We start from the raw sequence: 27,114 nt of genomic DNA, 5'->3' as shown, positions 1-27,114 counted from the left end.
CCTAAATGTTAATCAGGAAATTCCAAAACATAGCAAGAAAACTGTCAATAGGCTAGCAACAAGCTGTGTGTTGGGTGTATGGGACAGTTCTTATTATTTTCTTTGTTTGAAATGTTGAAAACAATTGTAAAAAGTTTATTCCACAAAATCCCCAACAAATGGTATTAGATAAACTCAAAAGTGAAAGTGAAAATCCTACAACCCAAATGCAGGCAGACCTGGGATCTCGTAGCCTTTATTAGGTAGATTGTGGGGAGTGATAGGGAAAGGGGACAAACAATTCACTCATGCCAGGCAGATTTCCTGTTTCACTATTTCACCGAAAGACTCTGTATTCAAGTTCTACAGCTACTCAGTACAGTTTTCTAGGCTTTGGAAAAACTGACATCTCAAGAGATGGAAAAATTCTTCATTTAGAAGGTGTTGTAAAGACAGGAGTATCTGAATACAGTATTAAAGGTTTTTTTTAAAACCTCAGCTTTCCTTCCATTCTTGCTTTCTCCCAGCTCCACAGAGTGGTTCCCTTCAAGTCTGTCTGCTTTCGCCGTGTAGTTTCTACCCCCAACCACCACTACCCCTCCCTTTTCTGCTCTTTCACCAATATTCCCCTCAAATACTTTCCATATTTCCCCACCAATATCTCTCTGGGCCCCCAACCTCTCACCACCTGTCATTTGATGTTTATTCTGCTCCAGGTCTCTGCACTCTCCATTAATGTTTGCCTCAGTAATCAATTTCTCAGTCTAATAGGGTCTTTTAAGAGACTCTTAGATAGGTATATAGCACTTGGAAAAATAGAGAGCTATGTGGTAGGGAGATTCTAGGCAGCTTCTAGAGTAGGTTACGTGGTCAGCACAACACTGTAGGCCAAAGGGCCTGTAAAGGGCTGTAGATTTTCTGTACTTCTAACATCAGTACCTCCTTGCTATTTGATCCATACCATGTCTCATTAACTTTTGTTCCTCAAACCTCAGTCTTGCTCTGATTCACTGTTGGTACATCCCATTAGCTCCAATCTCTCTGGATATTCACCCACTGCCACCCTTCCCCCTTCATTATTTTAATTTCAATATCTTAATTGAAGAAAACACCATGCTTGCAGAGAAAAATCATATCAATGGCACTATGAAGCAACGTTTAAAGGATTAGATATAGAAATGTGTGAGTACAACTTATATTTCAAGATATTTGCTCACATCCTGTGACTATGTATTATTTTAATAAGTCAATATAGAGTATTCATTTTTGTCTTTTGCTCCAACTGAACATCATTAATTTCAAATTTTATGGGTCAGATTAATCCTCAGGGTCTGATTATATATTTTTCCATGTTCAGTCATGATCTATGATCCTTAAAAGCAATTACTAATTTATACATGATCATCAATTGCTTTAGTGAATTCATGATTCAGAAAACTGAAAACTTGCATTAAATAATTAGATTCTGCAGAATCTTGCTTTTATGATGACTATAATTTTATGACTAAATTCATGAGCTCAGCTGGTTTCTGCTGGAAAGTTAACAGCGTTCACTTTCATGAAAAGTCTTTTTGTTTATATTTGTTTGGTATGCTGATTGATGTTGTATATTTTTATTATGCAGATGTCAGTCTAATAAGTTCAGATGCCAACTGTATCAATCTTTTCATCAATAGCAATACATATATTTGTTCAAAATCATGTTTCTTATTACTCAGATATGAGGTCCTTGGGTGCAAGCAAATAAGACTTGTATATAAAAAATTGTATTTGGATTTACAAACCGGAAGACAGAATCCTTGAACCTCTTCGTCTTTGGCCTTCTACGCTTTCTAATTTAGTTCAACTCAGAGTCAAAAGGTGAGAACCTATTCTTTCTGTAAGATATTTTACAAGCCCTTGGCTTTAATATTGATCGTGATAACTTCAAAACTTAATGACACACATTTTCTCAGCGAGTAAACTCTGATAATGGACTAGCACTCATTGAAGGGGCTGGCTGTTTCTAGGTTCACAGATCGCCTACTGGAATACAGACTGCCAGATAATCTGATATTTGTGGTAGCTTCCTTGAAAAACCCACCTATTTTTGTCATTCCTGCAGCCAATGCAATCTTCCCTGCTTTGATATAATCTCCATGTCTTTCTTCACCTTTGTTGTTCTGGCATAAAATCTCGTACTTACTCTAAGCCTTGCGGATCACTCACAGCTATTTCATTTCCCATCTACTGACACAACTCCTGTCTTCTGTCCTCCACTCGATTACAAACCTTATTTTGTCTACTCATTATTTACATCTGCGATATGGTCTGGATATGACAAAAGACCACCAATCTGAAACCTGCATTCAGAAATGTAATCCTGATCTGTAATATTAACTTTCACAAACGTACGGTTGAAAGTATTCTGACTGCTTGCATCATGGTCTGGTACAGCAATTTGAATACACAGGAATACAAGAAGTTGCGGGCAGTTGTGGATTCTGCCCAATACATCACAGGCACATCCTTGTAGACCACCGGTGATATCTACAGGAGGTGTCTCCTGAAGGTAACACCTAGAATGAAAGATCCTCACCATCATGCCATGTTTTCACAACTACCAGAGGTCCAGAAACCTGAAGTCCCAAGCTTGTAGCATATGTATTTCAAATGCATTCATATGTACTTTGCTGCTCTTTGTTCTCGATCCATCTCACTTACTTCTCAGTAAGTAATAAAATGGTGTACACACTTCTCAAGATTGGAAGGAATCCTGTGGAAAACTACAGCAATGCCCCTAAGCTCTGCTATATTTTCAATGCTAGCACATTAATGCTGATGTCTGCTTTTTTTTTCCACTAGTACTAAGTCATTAATACCAACCTTCAAAACAAAAGCAGTACTTCTTATTGGAAAACATGCATTTATTTCACTTCACATTGTGCACATGGAATCTCCTGAGCATTTGATTCAATATCAGAAGCTAGTCTTCTTTCATGATCAATAAATGGATTACATTGGTTACACAGCAAAGATTTTATCCATCACAACATGGAAAATCTGGGATGAAGGCTTAACTTCTATTCTTGTGTTTGTGAAAGTCTTTCTGATGTGTTGATGGTATGGACAAAGGTGAAGTCCAACTTTGTGAATGTGTTTAACTCTTCTACATGAAACACTGTCACGGAACAGCACCATTCATCACTAGGAACCCCCTACCCAGAACATGCTCTCTTCTCACTGCTGCCATCAGGAAGAAGGAACAAGAGCCTCAGGGCCCACACCACAAGATTCAAGCACAGTTATGACCCCCTCAACCATCAGGTTCTTGAACAAAAGAAGATAATTTCACTCAACTTATATTGCCCCATCATTGAAATGTTCCCACAACCAATAGACTCACTTTCAAATACTCTTCAGGCTCTTGATATTTATACCTTATTTATTTATATTACTGTTTCTTCTTTTTGCATTTGTACAGTTTGTTGTCTTCTGCACAGTTTGAATGCCTTAGTTGGACTGCCATTCACTGATTCTGTTGTAGCTACTATTCTGTTGATTTGTTGAGTATGGCCACAAGAAAATGAATCTCATAGTTGTATATGGTTACATATATGTACATTGAAAATGAAATTTACTTTGAACTTTAAAAAAACTCATAGCAATTCTGATAAAGAAAACATTGAATTTCAGAAAGCAACCTCACACATCTTCTCTGCACTCTCTCCAGCACTATTGGATCCTTCCTATGGTGTTGTGGTTTTCCAAATGAGGTCTGGCAATCGTTTTAGAAATTGGAGAATATTCTCCCTGATCTTCTATTCAATGCCCAGCTAATGAAGGGCAGTACACAGCATGTCCTTAAGGATTTTGACTTTTGCGCTACAATAATTTTATTTGGTGCAAAAATCTAAATTATTAAATAAAGCACCATAAGATTTAAATTAGATGGTTAAATGCCATTCTTCAAATTACCATATGATACATTTGTATACCATTTTAAAATACTGCATAATATTAAGTGACAACATGTTACCAAAGTACAACATTAAAATCTACAATCTTAAAATATTTTACCTCATAGACCTTTGAAATTGCTTTGGAGATTTTTAATAAATAACATACTTCAAAATAAAGCTAATTATTTTATTAAGAACCAACATACAGATAAATCCTAACAAACAATGATGCACCTTGATCAGTAGAAATGAAATAGTATTTCTGGAAAGTTTGTCAAAACCTTCCCAGTTTTTATTATCTCCAGCCCAGTCTAATAGTCAATAAAGCTCTTACTGAGTCAAAAACATCTGATTATGAGCAATGGTCTTTCATTATATTACCAACAGTACGAAATAGATAATAGATAACAGTGAACAATTTAGTCTTTATTGGGAATTCTCTGGATAGTAAGATTATGACTGTGTGGGGTTAAGACCCTAAGAAACTAGAATATATCTGGGCTATTAAATCCCTTGAGCCTATTTTGTCATTTAATAAGATCATAGTTTAATTTCCCACTCCATTGCCATAACCCTAATTTATTTGATGATTAAAAATTTACATCAATTTGGAACATATTTGTGGATTCATTCTCCACAGATTTCTGGGACAAGGAATTCCAAAGACTCATAAACCTTTGAGAGAATAAATACCCTCTCATTCTAGTCCTTTTTAAATAAAAAAAAATGCAGTCCATTAGCATTCCTATTAGTTCATGAACAGTATGATAGCTTTCTGTGTTTTCTGTCCAAGATCTCTCACATCTCATTGTGATACTCCAGGAACAATTGTGAAGTTGGTGGAGAACAAAACTGAGGACCTGAGGCAAGACTGTTGTATCAGAGGAAAATGAGAGATTGTTGTGTTGTATGTTTCAACAAAACGTGGCTTTGTCGCAGCACACCAAATAGAGTGACCAGACCCGAAGGCTTCTTAATTCACAGAATGGACCAAACTGTTGACTCAGAAAAGGCGAAAGGTGGAGGTGTGTCTTTCAAGATAAACTCTCCATGGTGCTCTGATGTGGCAGTTTTGTCAAACTCATGTTCCCGTGAATTGAACATATACTGGAAAATGCCATCTATTCAATTTTACCGAAGGAGTTCAGCTCCATAATTCTGACTGCAGTTCACATACTGTACCTCCAGTGGCTAACTATTATCAAGTATTTGAGATACTGCTTGATGCCATTTCCAAACAAGAAACGGTCCACCCAAGCGCATTTCTAATCATAGTCAGGGACTTCAACCAGGCTTATTTGAAGAAAGCCCTGCCCAATTACTATCTGCATATAACCTGCGGCACCAGATGTTCCCAACACACTGGTGGACCACTGTTAACACTTAGTTAAGGAATGCCTAGTGTTCAATGCCCAGGCCACATTTCAGTAAATCTGATCATCTGCCTGTCCTCCTCCACCTGCATACAGGCAGAGACTACAGAGCAAAGTTCCAGGGATTGGGACAACAAAGATGTGCCTGTGGGATGCAGAGAAGCAGCTACAGGATGGCTTTGAGTCGATGTACTGGGCGGTGTTCTAAGGCTCATCTGTGGATCTGAATGAATACACCACAGATTTTATTAAAACAGTTGTAGACAAGTGCGCCCCACAAAATCAGAGTCTTTCCCAACCAAAAGCCCTTGATGAAACATGAGGTCCAAACCTGCTGAAGGCCAGATCAGAGGCATTCAGGTCTGGTGACCAAGAAAGTTACAAGAGGTCCAAATGGAATCAATGAAGGTAACAACAGGGCTTCAATCAAGCGACATAGGAAACAAAAGGGCTTTGCTTCTAGATGAGCATTCTATCCTCACTTTGATTATCAAAACATCACGAACTCCCATAGTCTCCAAAGACCCTGTGATTTCAGTCTCTGAGGCCGACATGCAAGCAGCTTCAGGAGGGTGAAGCCACAAAAAGAATCAAGCATAAACAGGGTACCTGGTCAAGTACTGTGCTTGTCAACCTGCAAGAGTATTCACTGGGAACTATAACCTCTTATATTGGCAGTCTGAGGTACTGAACTGCTTCAGATAGGCTTCAAGTATACTGGTGCTCATGAAGAATGTGGTAATGTGCCTCAATGACTGTTGTCCAGCAGCACTTGCAGCCACAGTGATGAAATGTTTTGAGAGAATTGGTAATAAAACATATGAACTCCAGTATAAGAAGCGACTTGGATCTGCTCCAATTTGCCAACCACAGCAACAAGCCCAGAGTAGATACCATCTCATTGGCTCTTCACTCAACCATGGAACATCTGGACAGCAAAGATGCATACATCAGGATGCTCTTTATTGACTACAGCTTAGCATTCAATACCATCATCCCCTCAAAAATGATTAATAAGGTTCAAGATCTTCATCTCAATAGCTCCTTGTGCAATTGGATCCTTGATTTCCTCACTTGCAGACCCCAGTCAGTTTGGATTGGCAACAACACCTCCTCCTCAATCAGCATAGGTGCACAATAAGGCTGTGTGCTTAGCCCCCTGCTCTACTCGCTTTACATTTGTGTCTGTATGGCTAGGCACAGTTCCAGTGCCATATTCAAGTTTACTTACAACATCACCATTGAATGCCAAATCAAAGGTGACGACAAATCAGCATATAGGAGGGAGATGGAAAATCTAGTTGATTGGTGCCATAACAACAACCTCTTACTTAATGTCAGCAAGACTAAGGAGCTTATTATTGACTTCAAAAGGAGGAAATCAGAGGTCCATGAGTCAGTCCTCCTTGGTGGAACAGACATGGAGAAGGTCAGTAACTTTGTACTCTTTGGTGTTATTATTTCAGAAGACCTGTCCTGGGCCCAGCACGTAAGTGCAATTATGATGAAAGCACAGCAGCATGTCTACTTCTTTTGGAGTTTGCTTCAATTTAACATCTAAAATTTTGACAAACTTCAAAAGATATATAATGAGGAGTATTTTGACTGGCTGCATCACCACCTGGCATGGAAATGCCAACACTCATGAACAGAAAATCCTACAAAAAGTATTGGATACGACCCAGTCCACCTTGGGTAAAGCACTCCTCACCATTGAGCCCATCTACACGAAGGGTTGTCACAGGACAGCAGCATCCATCGTCAGGGACCCCTACCACCCAGAACATGCTCTCTTCTTGCTGCTGCCATCAGGAAGAAGGTACAGAAGCCTTCAGATTCATACTGCCAGGTTCAGTATTAGTTATTTTCAACTGTTAGGCTCTTCAACTACAGGGGATAACTTCAATCAACTTCACTTGCCCCATCATTGTAATGTTCCCACAATCTATGGACTCGCTTCCAAGGATGTTTCATCATATGTTCTTGATATTTATTGCATGTGTATTTATTATCATTTCTTTCTTTTTGTATTTGCACACAGTTTGAATGCCCAAGTTGGTGCGGTCTTTCATTGATTCTATAATGAAATGAGTATGCCTGCAAGAAGTGAATCTCAGGACTGTATATTGTGACATTATAGGTACTTTTATAATAAATTTAATTTGAACTTTGTTGTTTTCTCCCTTTAAATAATGCATTGTTATATTATTCTTCCTTTCAAAGTAATCAACTTCACAATTATTCACATTTTATTCCTTTTGCTAAATTTCTACATACTCATTTAATGAATCAGTAGCTCTCTCAGTAAACGTCACCCTCTTTGCTGGCTTCCATTACCCCTACTTTGACTACAGTATGGTTGATATTTTCTGCATTTTAATATATTTTGAACAGTTATGGTCTTCACATTGGTTAATGCACACCACAGGTTAGTGATTGTTCTGTGATGTAAGGCTAATCCTCCACTTATGCTAATATCAAGATTACTGAAAAACATGGCGCAGTTACTTCAGTTTTCCTTCCTAAGATGCAAATATTGACAATGATGTCAACAATCGGATATTCTCAAATTTGGGATGGTTTGACCTACGTTCTTTCATGTTTTGAGTCTCTTATTTTGACTATTTGTCTGACTTATTATTCAAAGTAGGCACACAGTCTGTCTCAATAATTCTGAGCTTCTTACCTGAGAGCAGCAGTCTTCCCACTTTTGTGAGTACACGTGACTTGTCGTGTTTGGTAACCAATCTGTATGTCAAAATATTTGTTTTCTTGACGGATTTGACGATTTCTGTTTCGTTTTTTCTTCACAAGCTCCCAGGCTTCTGGGTCTCTCATCCTGCTTCCCACTTGCCGAGTTTGCCGAGAATGCGGAAGAGAGCATTCGCTCCATGGACCGACTTTCAGACTGTACATACTTTCTTCAGTCAGACAGGAATTGTATGTGCAGGTCTGAAATTCAGTAAGCTTGGGGCACGGCTCACCACCGTAGAGCGGGGGTACCAGGATTTGCCGAAGTCGGTGCTGTAATCCAACCCCACAGGATTTGGTGCATTCAGACCAGGGAGTGAACTCCGTAACCACACAATTCTGTGGGCAAGGGATGAGGCAGGCTTGCTCAATGTGGGGCTTTGTCTCAAAATATTCACAAATAACATCTTCTGCCGATGCTCCGTTTCTTTTCTCAGTGCAAGTTACATTCCTCCTCTGAATTCCATCCTCACCTTTCAAACACTCTGAGGTTTGTTTTGGAGAAGCACTCCTGGAAGTGACGGGCAAACAATCATTCCATTCGCCCACCCGCCACTCATATAGGTCTTTGTGCCAGTCACAGACCTTGAAGCAATTCTGCTGATTCTCGGGTCTTTCTGCTGGTTTACAGTTAGTAGGTAAAGTCGTCCATCCCTCCACATGGGCACACCATACTGACCTCGTCTGGATACCACCTGGGCCACACTTCTGTCCCATACATCTCCCCCAGGCACCTATAAGATAGACAATTGGAGACATTGTTACAAAGGTAGTGAAACAAAAATTACAATAACCAAAAGAATGCAAAGCAAAAATAAAAGTTAAGATCAGAATCAGAATCAGGTTTACTATCACAAGCATACGTCGTGAAATTTGTTAACTTAGTGGCAGCAGTACAATGCAATATGTGATAATATAGGGAAAGTAAATAAATAAATTGCAGTAAGTATACATAATATATATATGCGTGTGTGTACTAAATAGTAAAATTAAAAATAGTGCAAAAACAGAAATAATAGAATAATAAATAATATAAGTGAAGTAGTGTTCATGGGTTCAATGTCCATTTATGAATTGAGAATCTGAAATTAAACAAGAAAATGCATGAAATACTCAGCAGGTCTGGGTGTATCAGTAGAGACATAAACAGGGTCAACAGTTCAGATCAATGATGTCTCGAGGCTACGTTATCAAGAAAAAGGGTTGTTCCCAAGGCAGTTTTGACATACTGGCTGCTGCAATATGACCAGCTATTTCTCAGGCAGAATGACCATGGTTCCTCTCTAACTGGAGGCCACTGCACCTGATATTCTGAGGTTCTCTCTCTTCCACATACTGACCCAACCAGCGTCAGCTTAACTTTTGAGATACGGAGATTCTAAACATGGATGAATAATCATGCACATCATAGAGGAACTCAGCATATTAGGCAGCATCTACAAAGAGTATTACACAATTGACATTTCAGAACATCAACTGCTTATCCTCTCCATAGATACTTCCTGACCTACTGTGTTCCTCCAGCATTTTGTCTGTGTGTTACTCTGGATTTCCAGTAACTGTAGAATCTCTTGTGTTTACAAGACCATAAAACATAGGAGCAGAATTAGGCCATTCAGCCCATCAAGTCTGCTCTACCATTCCATCATGGCTGATTTCAGATCTCACTCAACCCCATACACCTGCCTTCTTGCTATATCAGGAAACTATCAACTTCCACCCACCATAGTCTGTGGCAGATTCACTACTCTCTGGCTAAAATAATTCCTATTTGCCTCTGTTTTAAAAGGTCACCCCTTCAATTATGAGACTGTGCCCTCCTGTTCTGGATACCCCCACCATAGGAAACATCCTCTCCACATCCACCCTATCTAGTCCTTTCAATCTTCAGTAGGTTTCAATGAGATCCTACTGCATTCTTCTAAATTCCAGTGAGTACAGGCTCAAAGCTGCCAAATACACTTTATATGTTAACCTCTTGATTCTCAAAATCATATTTGTGAACCTCCTCTGGATGCTCGCCAATGACAACACACCCTTCCTGAGATATGGGGTCCAAAGCTGTTGATAATTCTTTAAGTGTGGCCTGACTAGTATCTTATAAAGCCTCAGCATTATCTCCTTGCTTTTATATTGTATTCCCCTTGAAATAAATACCAACATTGCATTTGCCTTCTTTAGCACAGACTCAACCTGTAAATTAACCTTCTGGAAGTCGTGCACGAGGACTCCTAAGTCCCTCTGCACCTGTGATATTTGAACCTTTTCCCCATTTAGATAACAGTCTGCAGTATTGTTCCTTTTTACCAGAATGCTTTATCATACACTTTCCAATACTGTATTCCATCTACTACATTTTTGCCCATTCTTTCAATTCATCTAAGTCCTGCTGCAATTGCAGTGCTTGCTCAGCACTACCTATCCCTCTACCTATCTTCGTATCATCTGCAAACTTTGCCACAAAGCCATTATCCAAATCATTTACAAACCATGTGAAAAGTAGCAGTCCCAATACTGACCCCTGAAGAACACCACTAGTCACTGGCAGCCAACCAGAAAAGGCCCCTTTTATTTCACTTGTTGTCACCTGCTTGTCAGTCATTCCTCTATCCATGCCAGTATCTTTCTTGTAACGTTATAGGATTTTATCTTGTTAAGCAGCCTCATGTGCGGCACCTTTATAAAATGTCTTCTGAAAATCCAAGTTTATGACATCCACTGCCTCTCCTTTGTCCACTGTGCTTGTTACTCCCTTGAAGAACTCTAACAGATTTGTCAAGCAAGGCTCCCCAATACAGAAACCACGCTGAATTTAACTTATTTCATCATTAGTCTCCAAGTACCCCGAAACCTCATACTTAATAATAGACTCCAACAACTCCCCAACCACTGAGGTTAGGCTAACTGGCCTATAATTTCCTTTCTTTTGCCATCCTCCTTTCTTACAGAGTGAAGTGAAATTTGCAATCTTTCTGCCCTCCAGGACCATGTCAGAGTCAAGTGATTCTTGAAAGATCATGACCAATGCACACATTATCTCTTCAACAAAATATAATAAGTACATTGTAAAACTCTATTCAAATAGTGTTTCACCAGCCTACTACAAGGTCCCTGTGAAAATGGCATCAATGAAGCTCTGACCATTCGGTGCTGTTTTGAAGCTTTCATTGTCACTTTTCAGTCAATGTTGCCAAGTTAGTGTTGAATCCTTTGCATGAGAATGTCAAAATTTCAGATTAGATTATGAAGTTATCAGCCTGTTTTCATTAATTTCTTACAAAAAAAAATTCAGAAAAACATAGTAATGCATGGCAACAATTAATAAAGATTTATAACTAAGCATACTCTGCAATATGTTAAAAGCTACAGACTTGATGTTGAGAATAAACAAACTACTGGAATTTGATGGTGGTGGTAATGAAAGGACTTCAAAATCATCTACAAAACTTCACATATAATCTAGTAGCAATAGCCAAGCTACAAAGTTGAGCAGTGGAATTTGATTGTTTATTGTAGTTTTATTATGAAATAACTGCACATAAAAGCAGGTTAAACTGGGGTAGATACATCTTGGCTGAAATTGTACCAATCAAGAAATTGGGTTAGAAACCTTTGTACTCTATTCACATTAGCATGCTTTATATTTTCCCAGAGTTAGACGTACTCCCAGTCATATTATTCTAGCACACTTTTCTCATCTTTTGAACTGCGTTAGTCTCAAACCTTTATAGGCATCCGTTAGTCTCGTGAGACCATGGATTTGCACCTTGGAAGTCTCAAACCCCTGCCCCTATAATTACCTGGTTTGTTACTACTCCCCTTCGTAAACAGAGGAAAAAAACTGTCAACTCTACTGTGAACTGGGACCCCTAAGATACATTAGAGTTGATAGTGAAACAGAAAGGACAACTTATCTTTTATATATTTAAGGAGGATTTTCAATTCCTATTCTTCTCTTAAGTGAGTCTTGACACTTTACAAGATGCTCCATTCAATGAGTACTGCCCATTTCACCGCTGGCGTTTTGGGTAGCAATAAAGGTCCTCCATCTCTGACAGTGGCTTCCGTCAACATGTCAGTAACTTGGTTTTCACTACCGTCTGTCATATAAGTTCTCAGTGGACACTCAGGAATACCATCACACTCAGATGTAGAAGGATTCTTCACCTCTATGTCCATAATAATTTTGTTAGCCCTGAGCTGCACCACCAAACCTGGAGGACCATTGGCCCACACTCAGTCTAGCCTCTACCCTTTGACCTGCTTGGCATGGGTGACCCTACTAAGAGCCAAAGCATAAAACACTGACTCTAGCCAACATAGCTCTCTGGGTCATTGAGGCATACAAGCTTTCAAGCCACAAGGTTGTGATCCCAGCAACACCCAAAGAGTGCTGGAGGAACTCAGTAGGCCGGGCAGATTTGAGGAAATGAGTACAGTCAACGTTTCAGGCCGAAATCCTTTGGTGCGACTGGCGAGAAAAGCTAGGGAGTAGACTTGAAGGGTAGGGGGAGGGGAGAGAGAAACACCAGGTGATAGGTGAAACCTGGAGGGGGAGGGATGAAGTAAAGAGCCAGGAAGTTGATTGGTGAAAAAGACAGAAGGCCATGGAAGAAAGAAAAAAGGGGAAGAGCACCAGAGGGAGGTGATGAGTAGACAAAGAGTTTTGAGAGAGGGTTGGTGTGTTCAGGGATGGTGGGTTCTTCTTGGAGGAATGAGCACCTTACAAAGTGGATAATGATAAACCTTTCATCAATTAACTTATGTGTTGTAATACATTTAATACATAACCACGAAACATAGATCTTGTACTGTTATTTAAATTCACTGAATTTGCAACTATATCATGTATTATGCAAGCAAATATTTGAAAATATCAAACAACATATTTTTCATGAAACGGTGCTTTAATTTGTGGTCCACACTTATGCTCAGTAGCCATTTCATTAGCTAGACTTGTACACCTGCTTATTAGTCCAATGATCTCATCAGCCAGTCATGTGGCAGTAACTCAGCCCATAAAAGCATGCAGACATTGTCAAGAGATAGAGTTGTTATTCAGATTAAACGTCAGAATGGTGAAGAAATGTGATCTAAGTGACTTTGACCAGAGAATGATTTTCGGTCCCGGCAGGTTGGTTTGAGTATCTCAGAAACTGCTGGTCCCCTGGGATTTTCGAGCACAACATTTTCTAGAGTTTGCAGAGAATGATGTGAAAAACAAAAAAGAAAATTCAGTGAGCAGTAGTTCTGTGAACTTAAATGCCTTGTTATGAGAGGGGCCGGATGGGTTTAAGCGATAGGAAGGTGACAGTAACTCAAATACCCACGGGTTACAATAGTAATATGCAGAAGACCATCTCTGAAGCACAACACGTGAACCTTGAAGTGGATCATCTACAGCTGCAGAAAACCCCAGATGTACCCTGAGTGGCCACTTTATTAGGTACCTCCTATACCTAATAAAGTGGCCACTGAGCGTAAAGCGATGAAACTGGATTTAACAGACATGCTGATTAACCACACAATACACTGACAGGTTGAATATTTTCCACATTCACGGTGATGCATCCTATAAATAATGTCCGAATCTGAAACAAATCCTCGTGTTTTACAGCAGTATTTTTTAAAAGCAGCACAGACATGAATTAAAAATATAATTATTTCTTCCGACATTTGGAACAATATATAGGATGAAGTAGAACACTGACAGCCACTTATGATAGCAATCCATGTGACTACAAAGTAATGCAGGTTGTCATTTAAATCACAAAAATTCTTTCAAATACCACCCATTTGTTTTCTACCTGACAGGAAAATACAGGGATTGAGCGGTGTCAATTTTGACTGAAAATACTTTGGGAATTCTAAACACTCCTATAAACAGCACTGAAAATGGGATTAACACAGTGGATCAAGAGGAAGGAGTTAATGCTATTGTAATTTCCAAACCCAAAGAGCCGGGCATTTACAGCACATATTCCACCCATCTATACAAGACAAACCTCCAAAGAGAACCACAACCTTGCTGTGGCTCGTAGGTTTGAGAGCCTCAGCAACCCAGAGAGCTATGTTGGCTGGAGTCAGGGATTTATGCTTTAGCTCTAGGTGGGGTCACCCAGGCCAAGCAGGTCAAAGGATAGAGTCCAGACTAAGAGTGGCCCAGCAGACCTCCAAGTCTGGGGATCCAACTCAGGGTGAATAACCTTGACCGGTAAAACAAAGTTGCTCTGGAAACAACAATGAAGAATCCATCTACATCTGAGTGCAACAGTATTCCTGAGTCTCCACCCAGAATCTGCATGAATGTTAGTAGCGAAAACAGAAAAGAAGCTACTGACATGATGAAGGAAGCCCTGAACACCACCAGAGATGGAGGATATTTGTTGCTGCCATAAAGGCCAGAGGCAAAATGCACAATAAGTACAAGACAATGTATGGCCAACTAATGTACCTTAAACAAGCACACTACAAAACAACACAAATCCTCACTTACTTGATTTATGCTGGGCTAGTAACTGTGGAACAATTTTCCTGAACTTACTCTTTATTGCTCTCCACGTGTTCACCTAAATGACTAAATACTTCAACTATTGTCAATGCCACTGGAAGCCTCTCCACCATTTGGATTCTGAGTTGACTCAGGAGTCCTGTTCTGGAATCACAAATCTTCCTGCAGAAATACAAATATTTCCTCACTGGTCAACTGCCTGCTGTCAGGAGATCCTCTCCCTTTCCTTCAGTCTCTTGTTCTTTCAGTAGTGAGCACCACGTTTCCTTTCAAAAAGAGCAACTGCCAGGTGTAGCGACATCGAGGCTGGTCGGTGGTTTGCTTCTTCTGAACGAGGCCTGCAGTGCATCATAGTTGCTCTTCTGACCAGCATGTATCGCTGGCCACAGGTGAGTGGGAACGGAAGATTAATTATGGGAGGCATGAATCTGGCACCGAGCCCCAGCCCCATGGAGTGGCGCATGTGAATCATTTTCCGCTACATGTGCCCTCAGTGAGGATGCTGGCATTAATGCAGCGATCTTCAAAGGCATAATTACTGCAAACTCTCCTCTCATCCAGGGCACCCAGGTTTCGAATCCACAGGGAAATATAGGGATGATGACTCTGTTACAAACCTGGATCATTGTGCCCTTATGTAAAGGAGGTTTCCTGGTAGCCACTGGGATCCTGTGCTGAATCTTACAACTGATCACTTTGAGTGAAGTGCTCAGCACCTTTCAAAGAGCTCTCCTCTACAGATTTGTTACAGGTCCTTTAGTGAGGCTGATAGAACATCCTAAATTTCTTGAAGTGTAATAATCAATTTAAAAAGATGAGCATTATTCCTGCTGCAGAGAATAAAGAAATGTATCATTAATTCCCACAATTAAACTTCACTTTTTCAACAAAGATTACAATGATATATTGGTATTTCTCAAGTCCTTTGGATTTTTTCCATATCATTTTGAAGAAAGAGCTTATGGATCTTCCATACCAAGTCTTCAGTAGTAGATCAGAGGGCAGAAACTGTGGAACTGGACAGCAGTGAAAGTAGACAAAGACTACTACAACTGAAATGCAAAAAAAAAAACTGTAGAGCCTGGAAATTTTTAACAAAAGCAAAAAAAAAATGCTGGAAATATTCAGCAGACCAGGCAGCATTCAGAAAGAAATTGAATTAATGTTTCAGGGTGATGACACGTATTCAGAATTGCAATAAGCTAGAGACCCACAGTTGTCTTGGACTTGCCATGTTACTGGGCTCTGAATATTGTCACAATTGTGTGTTGTCTCAATGCTGTCCCATCTCCCAAAATTTAAAAAAAAATCATGCCAAGGCTTTTACTGTGAGAAATGTTTGAGTTCAATCAACTTCAGTGATAATGTATTGTCTCATGTAATATTTATTTAACTTTTGCCTTCTTTTTAACTCTAATCCTCAAATCATGCCATTTTATTATTGATTAGCCAAAGAGCAAAAGAACCATTCACAGGTTACTCTCTTCCATATTTTCAAAACTTTGTTTGTTACTTTATGGAGCAATACACCAAGAAGATGGAGGTCAGGCCACATCTATAGAGGTAAAGGGAATTGAGACTGGAAAGAAGACGGAGAAATGACCAGTATAAAAAGGTGAGGGGGCAGGGCCAGTATAAAAAGGGTGAAGAGTTGGCAAGAGAAAGGTGGATCCAGGGGAGGGGGCCAATGAGGAAGGGAGCAGAGTGGAAAGGATATAAGAAGCTGGGAGGTGATAGATGAAAGTCCCAAAGGCTGAAGAAGATAGAATCTGATAGCAGATGGTGGAGGAGTAGAAGTGACATAGCGATGGGGGCCAGTTGAATCGGGGGGGGGGGGGAATGAGGAGAAAAAGAAAGAGGAGCTACTACCAGAAAGCAGAGAATTCAATGGTTATGCCATCAGGCTGAAGAATTCCAGGCAGAATATGATATGCTGTTCCTCTAATTGTGATCCAAAATATTGACAGTCCATTTCCCCCCATTAATGCTGCCTGACCGTTGAGTTCCTAAAGCCCCTTTGTGTATAGATTCAAAAATCTACAGTCCCTTGTATCTTCATTCTTTATGGTCCTATTTTGCACAGATTACAGCAGTTCAAGATTTTGAATGATCATAGCTTTGTTACAGAAAATACAATATATGCACATCATCAGTAACACATAAATATTACATTTAACACCCATTTAGAATTCTAGAACCACTATACTCTAGCATTCTTCATAAAGCAAATTCCCACAAAATGGTAGAATTGAGTCTGGTTCCTGGTGAAAAGCTGGAACCATCTCAGGGAAATTGTGTGGCTGATAAGCTGTGAGTGACAAATGACATTTGTAGTTTGCAAAGAAGTGACCTGATTTCCAACACTGATTCTTGATAAAACCAGCACACTAGGAATTACACACAAAACGCTGGAGGAACTCAGCAGGCCAGGCAGCACCTTTGGAAAAGAGTACAGTCTACATTTCAGGCCGAAACCCTTCATCAGGACTGGAGACGAAACGATGATGTGTCAGAGTTAGAAGGTGGGGGAGTGGAGGGAGAAACACAAGGTGATAGGTGACACGGGGGCGGGGGGGAGCTTTCTCTGACTCCTCATCTTTTATTTTCCTCCAGTCCTGCTGAAAGGTCTCAGCCCGAAATGTTGACTGTATTCTTTTCTATAGATGCTGCCTGGCCTGCTGAGTTCCTCCAGTGTTTTGTGTGTGCTCCTTGGATGTCCAGCATCTGCAGATTTTCTCTGGATTGGCACCAGGAATTACTTCATTGCGTCCACAGGCAGCACTGAAAATGACCCAACCATGCAGATACAAGTTTTCTAAAGTGCCACAATTCAATTTGCAACTTGTCAATGTCATATTTCAGTCTGGGAAAACATTGCTTTTCATGTACATAGACTGAAGTAGAAAACATCACTATGCGATCAAATTCTTGGGCATTCCATGCTCCCACATTTCAGTTAAAATGGGGCTGAGAGGCATTTGATTTATGTATTTCTATAATTTACGCTACTTGATTCAGAATCAAAGCTCTATTGTTTTAATTGCATACTTTTGTAGTTTGTTCAAATTTCTCCAGAGAACAGCAGGGCTACAGAGTAGGCTGCTTATTGTGAGGTCAGTGCTGATTCACTGAACTGCAAGAGCAGGAATTGGTTCTAGATGAGACAAACACTTGCTCACACAATAGGTCAAATCAAAGAAACATAGAAATCAGGACCAAATATACTGTAGTCTACTTGGCTCTTTTAGCCTTTTCTGCCATTTAATGATAGTTCTGGAAATTGTAACAGCAACCCTACATTCTCAAATATCTGGGGTAATCTTTTACCTCCCCCCACCCCTGTTTATTAAGTAATTATCTGCTTCTGCCTTGAAATATTCAATGTCTTTGCTTCCACTGCCCTTTGAGGAAAGTTTCAAAGACATGCCAGTCTCCCAAAGAGAAAAGAATACTTAATCTCTGTGTTTTAATGGATGACCACAAAATTCTCCTGGAAAAGGAGACACCCTTAACACATGAATCTTCTGAAGGCCCCTCAGAATCTTATATGCTTCAATCAAGGCATCTATCCTGTTCTCTGGTGAAGACAAGTTTTGCTTGTCCAAGTTTTTATTTTAAGCCCATTACAGCCACTACTTTGGTACACCTTATGATACACTAGTAACCCTCCTTAAGTAAGGTAACCAACATAGTGTTCAGTATTCCATATGTGATCTCACCAGTGCTCAATATAACTGAACAATAACATCCACTGATTGCATTTAACTCCACTTGTAATATACAGTAACTAATTTCTTAAATGTTTTATCTGTATAAACTGGTACCCAGTTTAGTGCAGCCTTACTGGATTATTACAGTACTCTTGGTATACAGGAGTGAGGTGGGTCAACTGGTTGAATGGTGTCACTACAACAAACTTTGCCTCAACATCAGCATGACTAAGGAGCTGATTATGAAGTTCAGGAAAGGGAAGTTGAGGGAATACATATCGATCCTCATTGAAGGGTCAGCAGTAGAAAGGGTAAGCAGATGTCAACATCACTGAAGATCTATCCTGATCCAACATATTGATTTAATTACAAAGAAAAACATGCCAATAGTTATATTTCATTAGGTGCTTGAGGGGATTTGCTATTTTACCAAAGACTCGAGGAAATTTCTACAGATATACCGTGGAGGCTATTCTAACTGGTTGGATCACTGTCCGGTCTGGAAGGGCCACAGCACAAGATTGGTAAAAGCAGCAAAGTGTTGTAAACTCAGCCAGCTCTATCATCATTCGTCTCCCCACCATCGCGGACATCTTCAAAAGGCAATGCCTCAAAAAGGCAGCATTGATCATGAAAAACCCCCAGCACATGCCCCTTTCTCATTGCTATCATCAGGAAGGAGATACAGTAGCCCAAAGACACACAACTAACATTTTACGAACAGCTTCTTCCCCTCTGCCATTAGATTTCTCAACAGCCAGCCAATGAACACATAAACACTTCCTGACTATTTTCCTCTCTTTTTGCATTATTTATTTAATTTGCATATATAAATCTTAATGTAATGCGTTGTATATTTTATGCATTGCTCTGTACTGCTGACACTAAACAACAAATTTTATGACATATATCTGTGATTCAGATTCAGATTCCCCCAGTCCTGGAGTCTGAATGTGTATTTCCAGTAACAAAGATATTTAGTTCATTTGTCCAACCCTCACATCCCGACAGCAATGGAATGGTGACTTGATTGCCTCGCTATGAAGTGATCTACTAAAGAAAATGAATAAAGACTATCCATGAGGGCCTACACTGGGAAAGCTGCATCAAGTAATATGCCTCTTTAGTGCCAAAATAAGCATCTCAAGGCCACTCCTGAGCCATCATGGTGAAATTAAGGCATGACTGGAGACTACATTAGTTGCTCCATATACTGACATAAGTCCCAGACCCTCTGGTCTCTCTCGTCACATTCTGCTGGATACCATGGAAGTGCTGCTTCCCTTCTATTTCTTTGTCATCATAGCTCCCCTCAGCCCAGTGGCTCCCGTTAACAGGTTTAATCATCAGCAGCTACAGCTAAACTTCTGACTGGAGTCGCTGACCTTGAAAAGTTAAATGAATTTGAAACATTTCCTTTTTTGAAGGTTAATCTTTATTTATTTTACTGCTTTAATTATTTTTAAATTACTTAAATACCCTTGATGTTTTTAAAATGTCTCTTCATAACTAGAAACCATTAAAATCAGACCAGTGGCCTTAGAAAACACTTGATTATCAAAGGACAAGCAATGCAGTCAAGTGCAGGACTGCCAAGAAGGGTCCACCTTACGGCTAGCCATTGCTCCTAAATTATTCTGCTTTGCAGATTGACATGGGAGGAGGATTTTGAGAATGAATGGACCCATCGACTGCAAAAGGTAAGCATGAGAATGGACAAGAAGCACCAAGTAGGATTATTTAGGAACAGAGTCTCCATGTCTGGTTTTGATTATCTAGTTGGGGAAGGATTCAAGGCACAAATTTCCAGAAATACTTCCCTAGGTTAGTCTGAGATTTGATAACTTCCTCTGGGAGTAACAAGTGGAATGGGAAATGTTCAGATAGCCCTGTATAATGTAGTTCAAGCTAGATAAACGAGAGGGTCTCTAACTCAGCTGATATTTTAATAGAATAGTATCTGAATACACCACGTATTAAAATATTCTGATGTGACTTGTCAGTTTAAAATTTGAATGCATGTTAACAAGAATGAATAAACCAAAAAGGGTGGATAAAAAAAACATAATATCCAATAGATAGTAAGGAAAATATGATAAAAGAAAATACAAACCTGTGGGGAGAAATGAAAAACAAAATAGGAAAAAACAAGTAAAATTACATATTGAAATGATCAAGAAATATAAAAATATTCAACACATACTGAAATCAAAGAAAATCGTCAGTATGGCTAGGCACATTAAGGCACCAAGACAGACAAACTGAAAGATAATGATGGTGAAATGTTAAATAGTTTCTTTGCCTCAGGAAGTCTAATAAGCTGACACAACTTTAGAAGAAGAAATTAAAAAGATGTAACATTAAGAAAAGGGGATAGGAAATAGATAAACTAATCAGATTTAAAGATGATAAAACCCTTGGTCTTGATTGCACAGAGATAGGAGTGACACAATTACATACACATAAAAAATAATTAGAAAACAGAACAGTGCTCAAGGGCAGAAAGAGTGATGGTGATTCTTGTGTTCAAACAGAAAGATCAAAGAACTATGGCAAACTATATACCAAGTGACCTTAATGGGTATTATAGGAAAGAATTTGCAACTTTACTCAAGGATAAAATAAAATTAAGACAGCACGATAATGTAACAATTAGTGCAACACTTTACAGCACCAGTGATCAGGGTTCAATTCCCACCACTCTCTGCAGCATTTACCCATAACCATGTCAGTTTCCTCCTGCTGCTCCAGTTTCTTTTCACAATCTAAAGATTTACAGCTTAAGGTTAGTAAGTTGTGGGCATACCACAGTACTGTACAAAAGTCATAGGCGCACGTATATATAGCTAGGGTGCATGTACTACGTGGAGCAGAGAGCAAGTACGTAAATCCGGCGGGAATGAAAGATGACGGGAATGATGAGTGTGGAGCACTGTGGGAGGGGTGTGGGACACATGGCAGAGAAGGAGTACCAGGGGCACGGGGTGGTGCCGGTGCAAACACACCCAGGCCTGAGACACCTGGCAAAGTCATTTGATTCAAACAATTGGTTTATTAATCATTACAGAATGTCTCTCTCCTCTTCCCGCTCCCTCTCCTCTCCCGTCACCTTTTCCTCAACCATGATTCTCCTCTCCCTGCCCCCTTCCTACTCTCAGTCTGGAATAGAGACCCATATCAGAATCAGGTTTATCATTCAATTGTCATGAAATTTCTCCTTTGGTTGTGGCAGCAGTACAATGCAATACGTACATAAAATTACTACAGTACCGTGCAAAATTCTTAGGCACCCTAGCTATCTCTATCTAAGACTTTTGCACAGTACTGTACGTTGGTGCCAGGAGCATAGTGATACCCGTGAGCTACGTCCAGCACCTCCTTGGGCTGTGTTGGTTGTTGACACTAACAACATATTTCACTGTGTGTTTTGATGTATATGTGACAAATAAAGCTAATATTTAATAAATGAACTAGACAATAAAGTCATAAAGAGAAATGGATATACAGTAGATTTCAAATTAATACAAAACTGACATTTAATTTGTTGTAGGAAAAGCAAAAAGAATTTACAGATAATAAGCAGATGTCTAGATATTTGCTTATAATCTCCATAAAAACTTGTACTGTTCATGGATGAAGATTGGCTTAAACTGGAGAGCAGCAATTTTGAACACACTTCTCAATGTCTTAGCAGTTGATGGGAAATTCAACACATCCTGTTTTCATTGGAACTAATTTTCAGCATCAAACTTTACTAAATGACATGAAAGATGTGTAATTGGCACAATTTTTAAATGTACTGACTGGAAACATAATGATTCACATTTATCCACAGAACAATCATGCTCATCTACCCCTACTTCCCCTGAAACCATGCTATATTAACCAACGTTCAGGCTGTGCTTGTTACATTCAGTGAGAACTGTTGTATTCCATGACCATAACTACAAACTCACAACTATAACCAGACCTGTTTGTTTCTGGATCTCAGGGTCACAGTGGCTCTCAGCCACTGAGCCTTGGGTCTTTCCAGACTACTACTGCTACTCTTTGACAACAAACCCCCTGCTTATTAGAAGATTTGTTTTATTTGTCACATGTACATGGAAACATACAGTGAAATGCCTGATTTGTATTAAATCAGATCAGTGAGGATTATGCTAGGGGCAGCCCATACGTGTCACCACTCTTCAGGCACCAGCAGAGCACAGTAACAGCTTACAAACACTAACAATATATCCTTGGAATGTGAGTGGAAGACAGAGTACCCAAAGGAAACCCGTGCAGTCATGGGAAGAATATTCAAAGTTCAAAGTAAAATTCAGTATCAAAGTGCATACAATATATCTCACTATATACAACTCTGAGATTCATTTCCCTGTAGGCATACTCAGCAAGTATGTAAGACAAGCTTTTCACTGGCTCTTGGTATACATAACAATAATAACCCAGTTCAAATTCCAATTCCAATTGCTTGCCAAGAATAAAAGCAGAATATGCTAGAAATACTTAACAGATCAGGTAGCATCTGTGGAGTGTTAATGATTTGGGTTTATGAACTCTCATTAAAACCATCTCAGAATGCTTAACAATGATTGTTTTGCACTAATAAAACTCACCTTGTATTCACTGTTGTTCTCTAGCCTGACCAGGTCCCTCTGATCACCATCTGTGAGCACAGTACCTACCCCTCCCATTACTGAACCATCCAATTGTTCAACAGCAACACTTCCCAATAGATGGAAGAGTGCCCTTTGGACTGTGCAATGTCTGTCTTTAGAGATTATGCATGTTAGGCTAAGGACTGGCAGCAGTGAGAACATTCAATAAGAAACATTACATTGAAACTGACAATATCAATGTCAGTGTGGCAGGACATAGGGAAATACAAATGAACTTTGAGAATGACTCTTGATTTTTTGTGTTACTTTCAAACAGCATTGGAATTGACCAATAATATTGTTTCAATATCATCAATTGGCAGTAATGCAATTTTAAACTCCTCATATGTTTGAATTTACAAAGGTCTTCAATGAAGTATTACTTCATCAAGCCAAGAGAATGGACAAGAATATGTGAGGGCATTGTGAAGGAAGAGCATGGGTTCCTGTGCCCAAAGCCAACTCCCCTGTATGACACAGACACAAACACATCTTCTGAGATCCCCTTGCCAATGGATCTAGGCCAAATGGTGGTTAATGTGAAATGGCCATTGCCCTTTAAAAGAAATCGTGCATGGCTATTCTCAATTCCACTTATGGAATTCAGGACCTGGAATGCTGAGCACATACAGCCTCAACAGTGCTAGCATATCTGCTAGCATAACTCAGCAACTTCGACATGGTGGGCAGATGATCAGCTTAAAGAACAAGGTGGTGGGTACATCTTTTCCTGGAGTTGCAATCCAGAAGAGAAACTCACCTTCACAGCGCAGACTTAGTTAGCGAGATTGAGTTAGTTTGTAAACTCCATAATTCTGACCCACTTCTGCCGCTGCAAAATTAGTGAATGCCTCATGACCTTTTGGCTCACTCTAAGAACAAAATGCCCTGGCCACCCGTGCATTAGGCCCACGCCTACAAGCTACAGATGAGACTAAGTTGGCCTATATCCTCAGCCCAGAGGAAAACAAACTGATCCACCTGGGTGACTATAATGACCATATAATTGGCAAGGAGGTAAGGAATGGTAATTTCAAAAGGGTCCTCATGGCTCACAGTAGAACCCTTAATCCAGACACTGACACACTTTATTTCATCATCAAAGGGGCTACAATAACATCCATATCCTTCATGCACTGGCAGGTACTGGTTACCACCTGGTCTGCTCTACTATCTCCAAAGGTTAGACCTCAAAAGTCAGTGTAACATAGTAGTGTGACAAGAGATTCCATTTCAATGCACATTATGGTCAAATTGTCCATAATAAAGGAGCAGATTAGGCCCTTCAGACCATCCAGTCTGCACCATCATTTCATCATGGCTGATCCATTTCCCTCTCAACTCAATACTTCTGCCTTCTCCCCATAATCGTTCATACCCTGACTAATCAAGAACTTATCAGCCTCTGCCTTAAATACACCTGGCCTTCATAGCTGCCTATGGCAATGAATTCCACAGAATTGGCACCTTCAGGCTAAAGAAGTTCCTCCCCATTCCTGTTCTAAATGGATGTCCTTCTATTCTGAATCTGTGCCCTCTGGTCCTAGATTTCCTCCACTATAGGAAATATCCTCTCTATATCCATTCTATCTAGGCCTTTCAAAAGGAGATCCTCCCTCATCTTCTAAATTTCAGCCCTGAACCAAACACTCCTCATACGATAAGCTTTTCATTCTTGGAATCATTCTCGTGAACCTCCTCTGAACCCCCTCCAATGTCAGCACATCCTTTCTAAGAAAAGAGGCCCAAAACTGCTCACAATACTCCAAGTGATGCCTTACCAGAGCCTTGTAAAACCCATAGCATTACATCCTTGCCAGTCAGTTCACAACCAATAGGAACTGCAAAGTGTGCACAACTTATGGAGATTGATTAAGTTGAATTCAATTTATACCTGGAACAAAACTTCTCTACCAATAACCTTCAATGCATTGGTGAAGCTTTTGGCTTTTTGAGGAAGTGATTATTTAAATAAGATGAAGGCCTTGAGTCTGGCATAATACTCATGGTCCACTGTACAGCAGTGTTCCCTGCCCTCCTGTATGATTCTAGGACCTGATTATTTGCAGAAGGCATCACAGGGCAATGGGAAGATGCCATGAATACTGCCTCAGCAATATCCTTCAAACCCACTGGAAGAATCAATGAATTAACATCTTCGACAATGAGTACCTAACTACACTTTGTCAACTCTGTTGTCCAGGCTGTGTCATTCATATGCCAGACGTTAGACTCCTAAAACACACATTGTTCTGAGCTCTATCACAGGAAGAGATTACCAGATGGAAAGCAGAAAATATTCAAGGAGGAGCTCAAAGCCCCTGAAAATGTGCAACATCCCGTTGACTTTTGGGATTCACTGATTCATGATCATTTAAAGAGGAGAAGCAGTCCATACATCAGGGATGCACAGAAGCACTGCACAAAGCATAAACTAAACCAAAAACCTGTCCCATTCTGGCAACTCCTGCCCACTGTATCCCACATGGGCTTCAGCTGTCTCTTTTGAATCCACAAACTTTGTCATCCTCCGTTCCTTTGACTGGGTAAGAAATAAACAACAGGCAACAGAAGAACAAACAAGTTGTATAGAAGAAAACAGGGAGTAGTGGTAAAAGGAATTACTCAGACAAACAGGATGTCTATTATGTGGTTCCATAAAGATTGATATTGAGTCTATCATTAACATTAACAATGGTTTGGGGGTAAATTTCAAAATTTGTTAATACAAAGGAAGACATCAACATGCAAGGTGTAAATAAATATCGAACAGGCATTTAATTAACAGATATGCTCTGACGTAAATGTGAGGTTTGGTAGGAAAATTGAGGGGTATTTTCTCACTGGAAGGAAGTCTGTAAGTAAGGTACAGGAGCCAAGTGAATCAGGGGTACAGATACACAAATCATAAAATGTAGCAACAGGTTGCAAAGCCAATAAAAAGAAAATATCAAGTTCTTAGCTACATGCTGAAGTTGGAAATTTAAGGGTTATATTCACTATACAGAGCACCTTGGTTAAACTAAATGCAAAACTCTATTTTGCACATTCTCATGTGCCATTTGTAATGGAGATACACCTCTCAATGTTAATTCTTACAATTTTTCCAATAAATGGATGGATATAATAACATTTTGACTGGTACCACAATAGTAACTCAGGGCTAAGAGTATAAGGGTTATGAAATTGAAAACAATAAATCTTATAATTCATAGACTGCCTGAAGGAAAAAGGTTGTAAAAGCTCAAAAAATGTCCTCAGGGAAAGAAGCTCCTACAAAACTGGCTGTACTTGACTCTAGTCCACACCATGAATTTTAACAAACAATTGAATAAAATTCAACAGCTCATGAAGCAATAAATGAGCTTTAACAGTATGACCATGTAATGTAGACAAGATTATACATGAATTATGTATCAACAGAGTACAGAAAATAGACCTTTGCATATGAAAAAGTTGATCATTTATGCTACAATATTGTGTGGAATTATAATTGCTATACAATTTAATACTACTGAACTAATGATGTGAAAAGAAAGAATACTTCCTTTGAAATTTCACCATGGAGACAAGAAAACTTCAAAATCCAAGCTGATGTGACTAGAATTTGAGGCAAGATCTAATTTAAATCACTGTATGCCCCATTTCTGTGTGTAACTCTGTAAATGTTGAGAATTTGATCTCAAAAGCTCACATATAAATGGACATATTTTTACTATATTATGACTACCGTTAAGAGAAATATATTATGCAATGTTCTGTAATGTTTCATAAATTAGCAACACAGTGGAATATAGGAATAACATTAAATACACAGAGGACATCTGGTACTTCTCAGCCAGACTAACAAGCTAAGTACAGGTGGATATAATTATATAATGATGTTGAATAATAGAAAATAAACTAATCAAATTTGGTACATTAAAAAATAACATGCATTTTCACTCTCCACAGATTCTGCTAGAAAATCCCCAGAATATGAATGTTAGGGTTGTATACTGCATACATACTTTGTAAATAAATGTTCGTGAATCTTGAATCTTTTGATTTTCAGCAATTGCAATATTTACAGTATATACACCTATATCACAGTTCAGCATTTTTTCACCTGTTTTTTCATTGATCTTATATTTACACCTCTTTCATATGGACCAGCTGTAATCAACCTACCTTCACCAGGCCTCTCAG

The 27,114-nt window shown here is 39.4% G+C and overlaps 1 protein-coding gene across 1 annotated transcript in view; it reads right to left on the bottom strand.

Annotated features, from left to right (window-relative positions):
- LOC140732044 (thrombospondin type-1 domain-containing protein 7A-like) overlaps nt 1-27,114 on the bottom strand; it is a 547,816-nt gene that overhangs the window by 241,921 nt on the left and 278,781 nt on the right. The window contains exon 6 of the mRNA XM_073054149.1: nt 7,980-8,778. Coding sequence (XP_072910250.1) covers nt 7,980-8,778 — 799 coding nt within the window. The remainder of the gene's footprint in view (nt 1-7,979; nt 8,779-27,114) is intronic.

This window comes from Hemitrygon akajei, chromosome 8 (assembly GCF_048418815.1).
Source record: "Hemitrygon akajei chromosome 8, sHemAka1.3, whole genome shotgun sequence".
Classification (NCBI taxonomy): domain Eukaryota; kingdom Metazoa; phylum Chordata; class Chondrichthyes; order Myliobatiformes; family Dasyatidae; genus Hemitrygon; species Hemitrygon akajei.
This window is presented reverse-complemented; position numbering and strand designations above follow the sequence as displayed.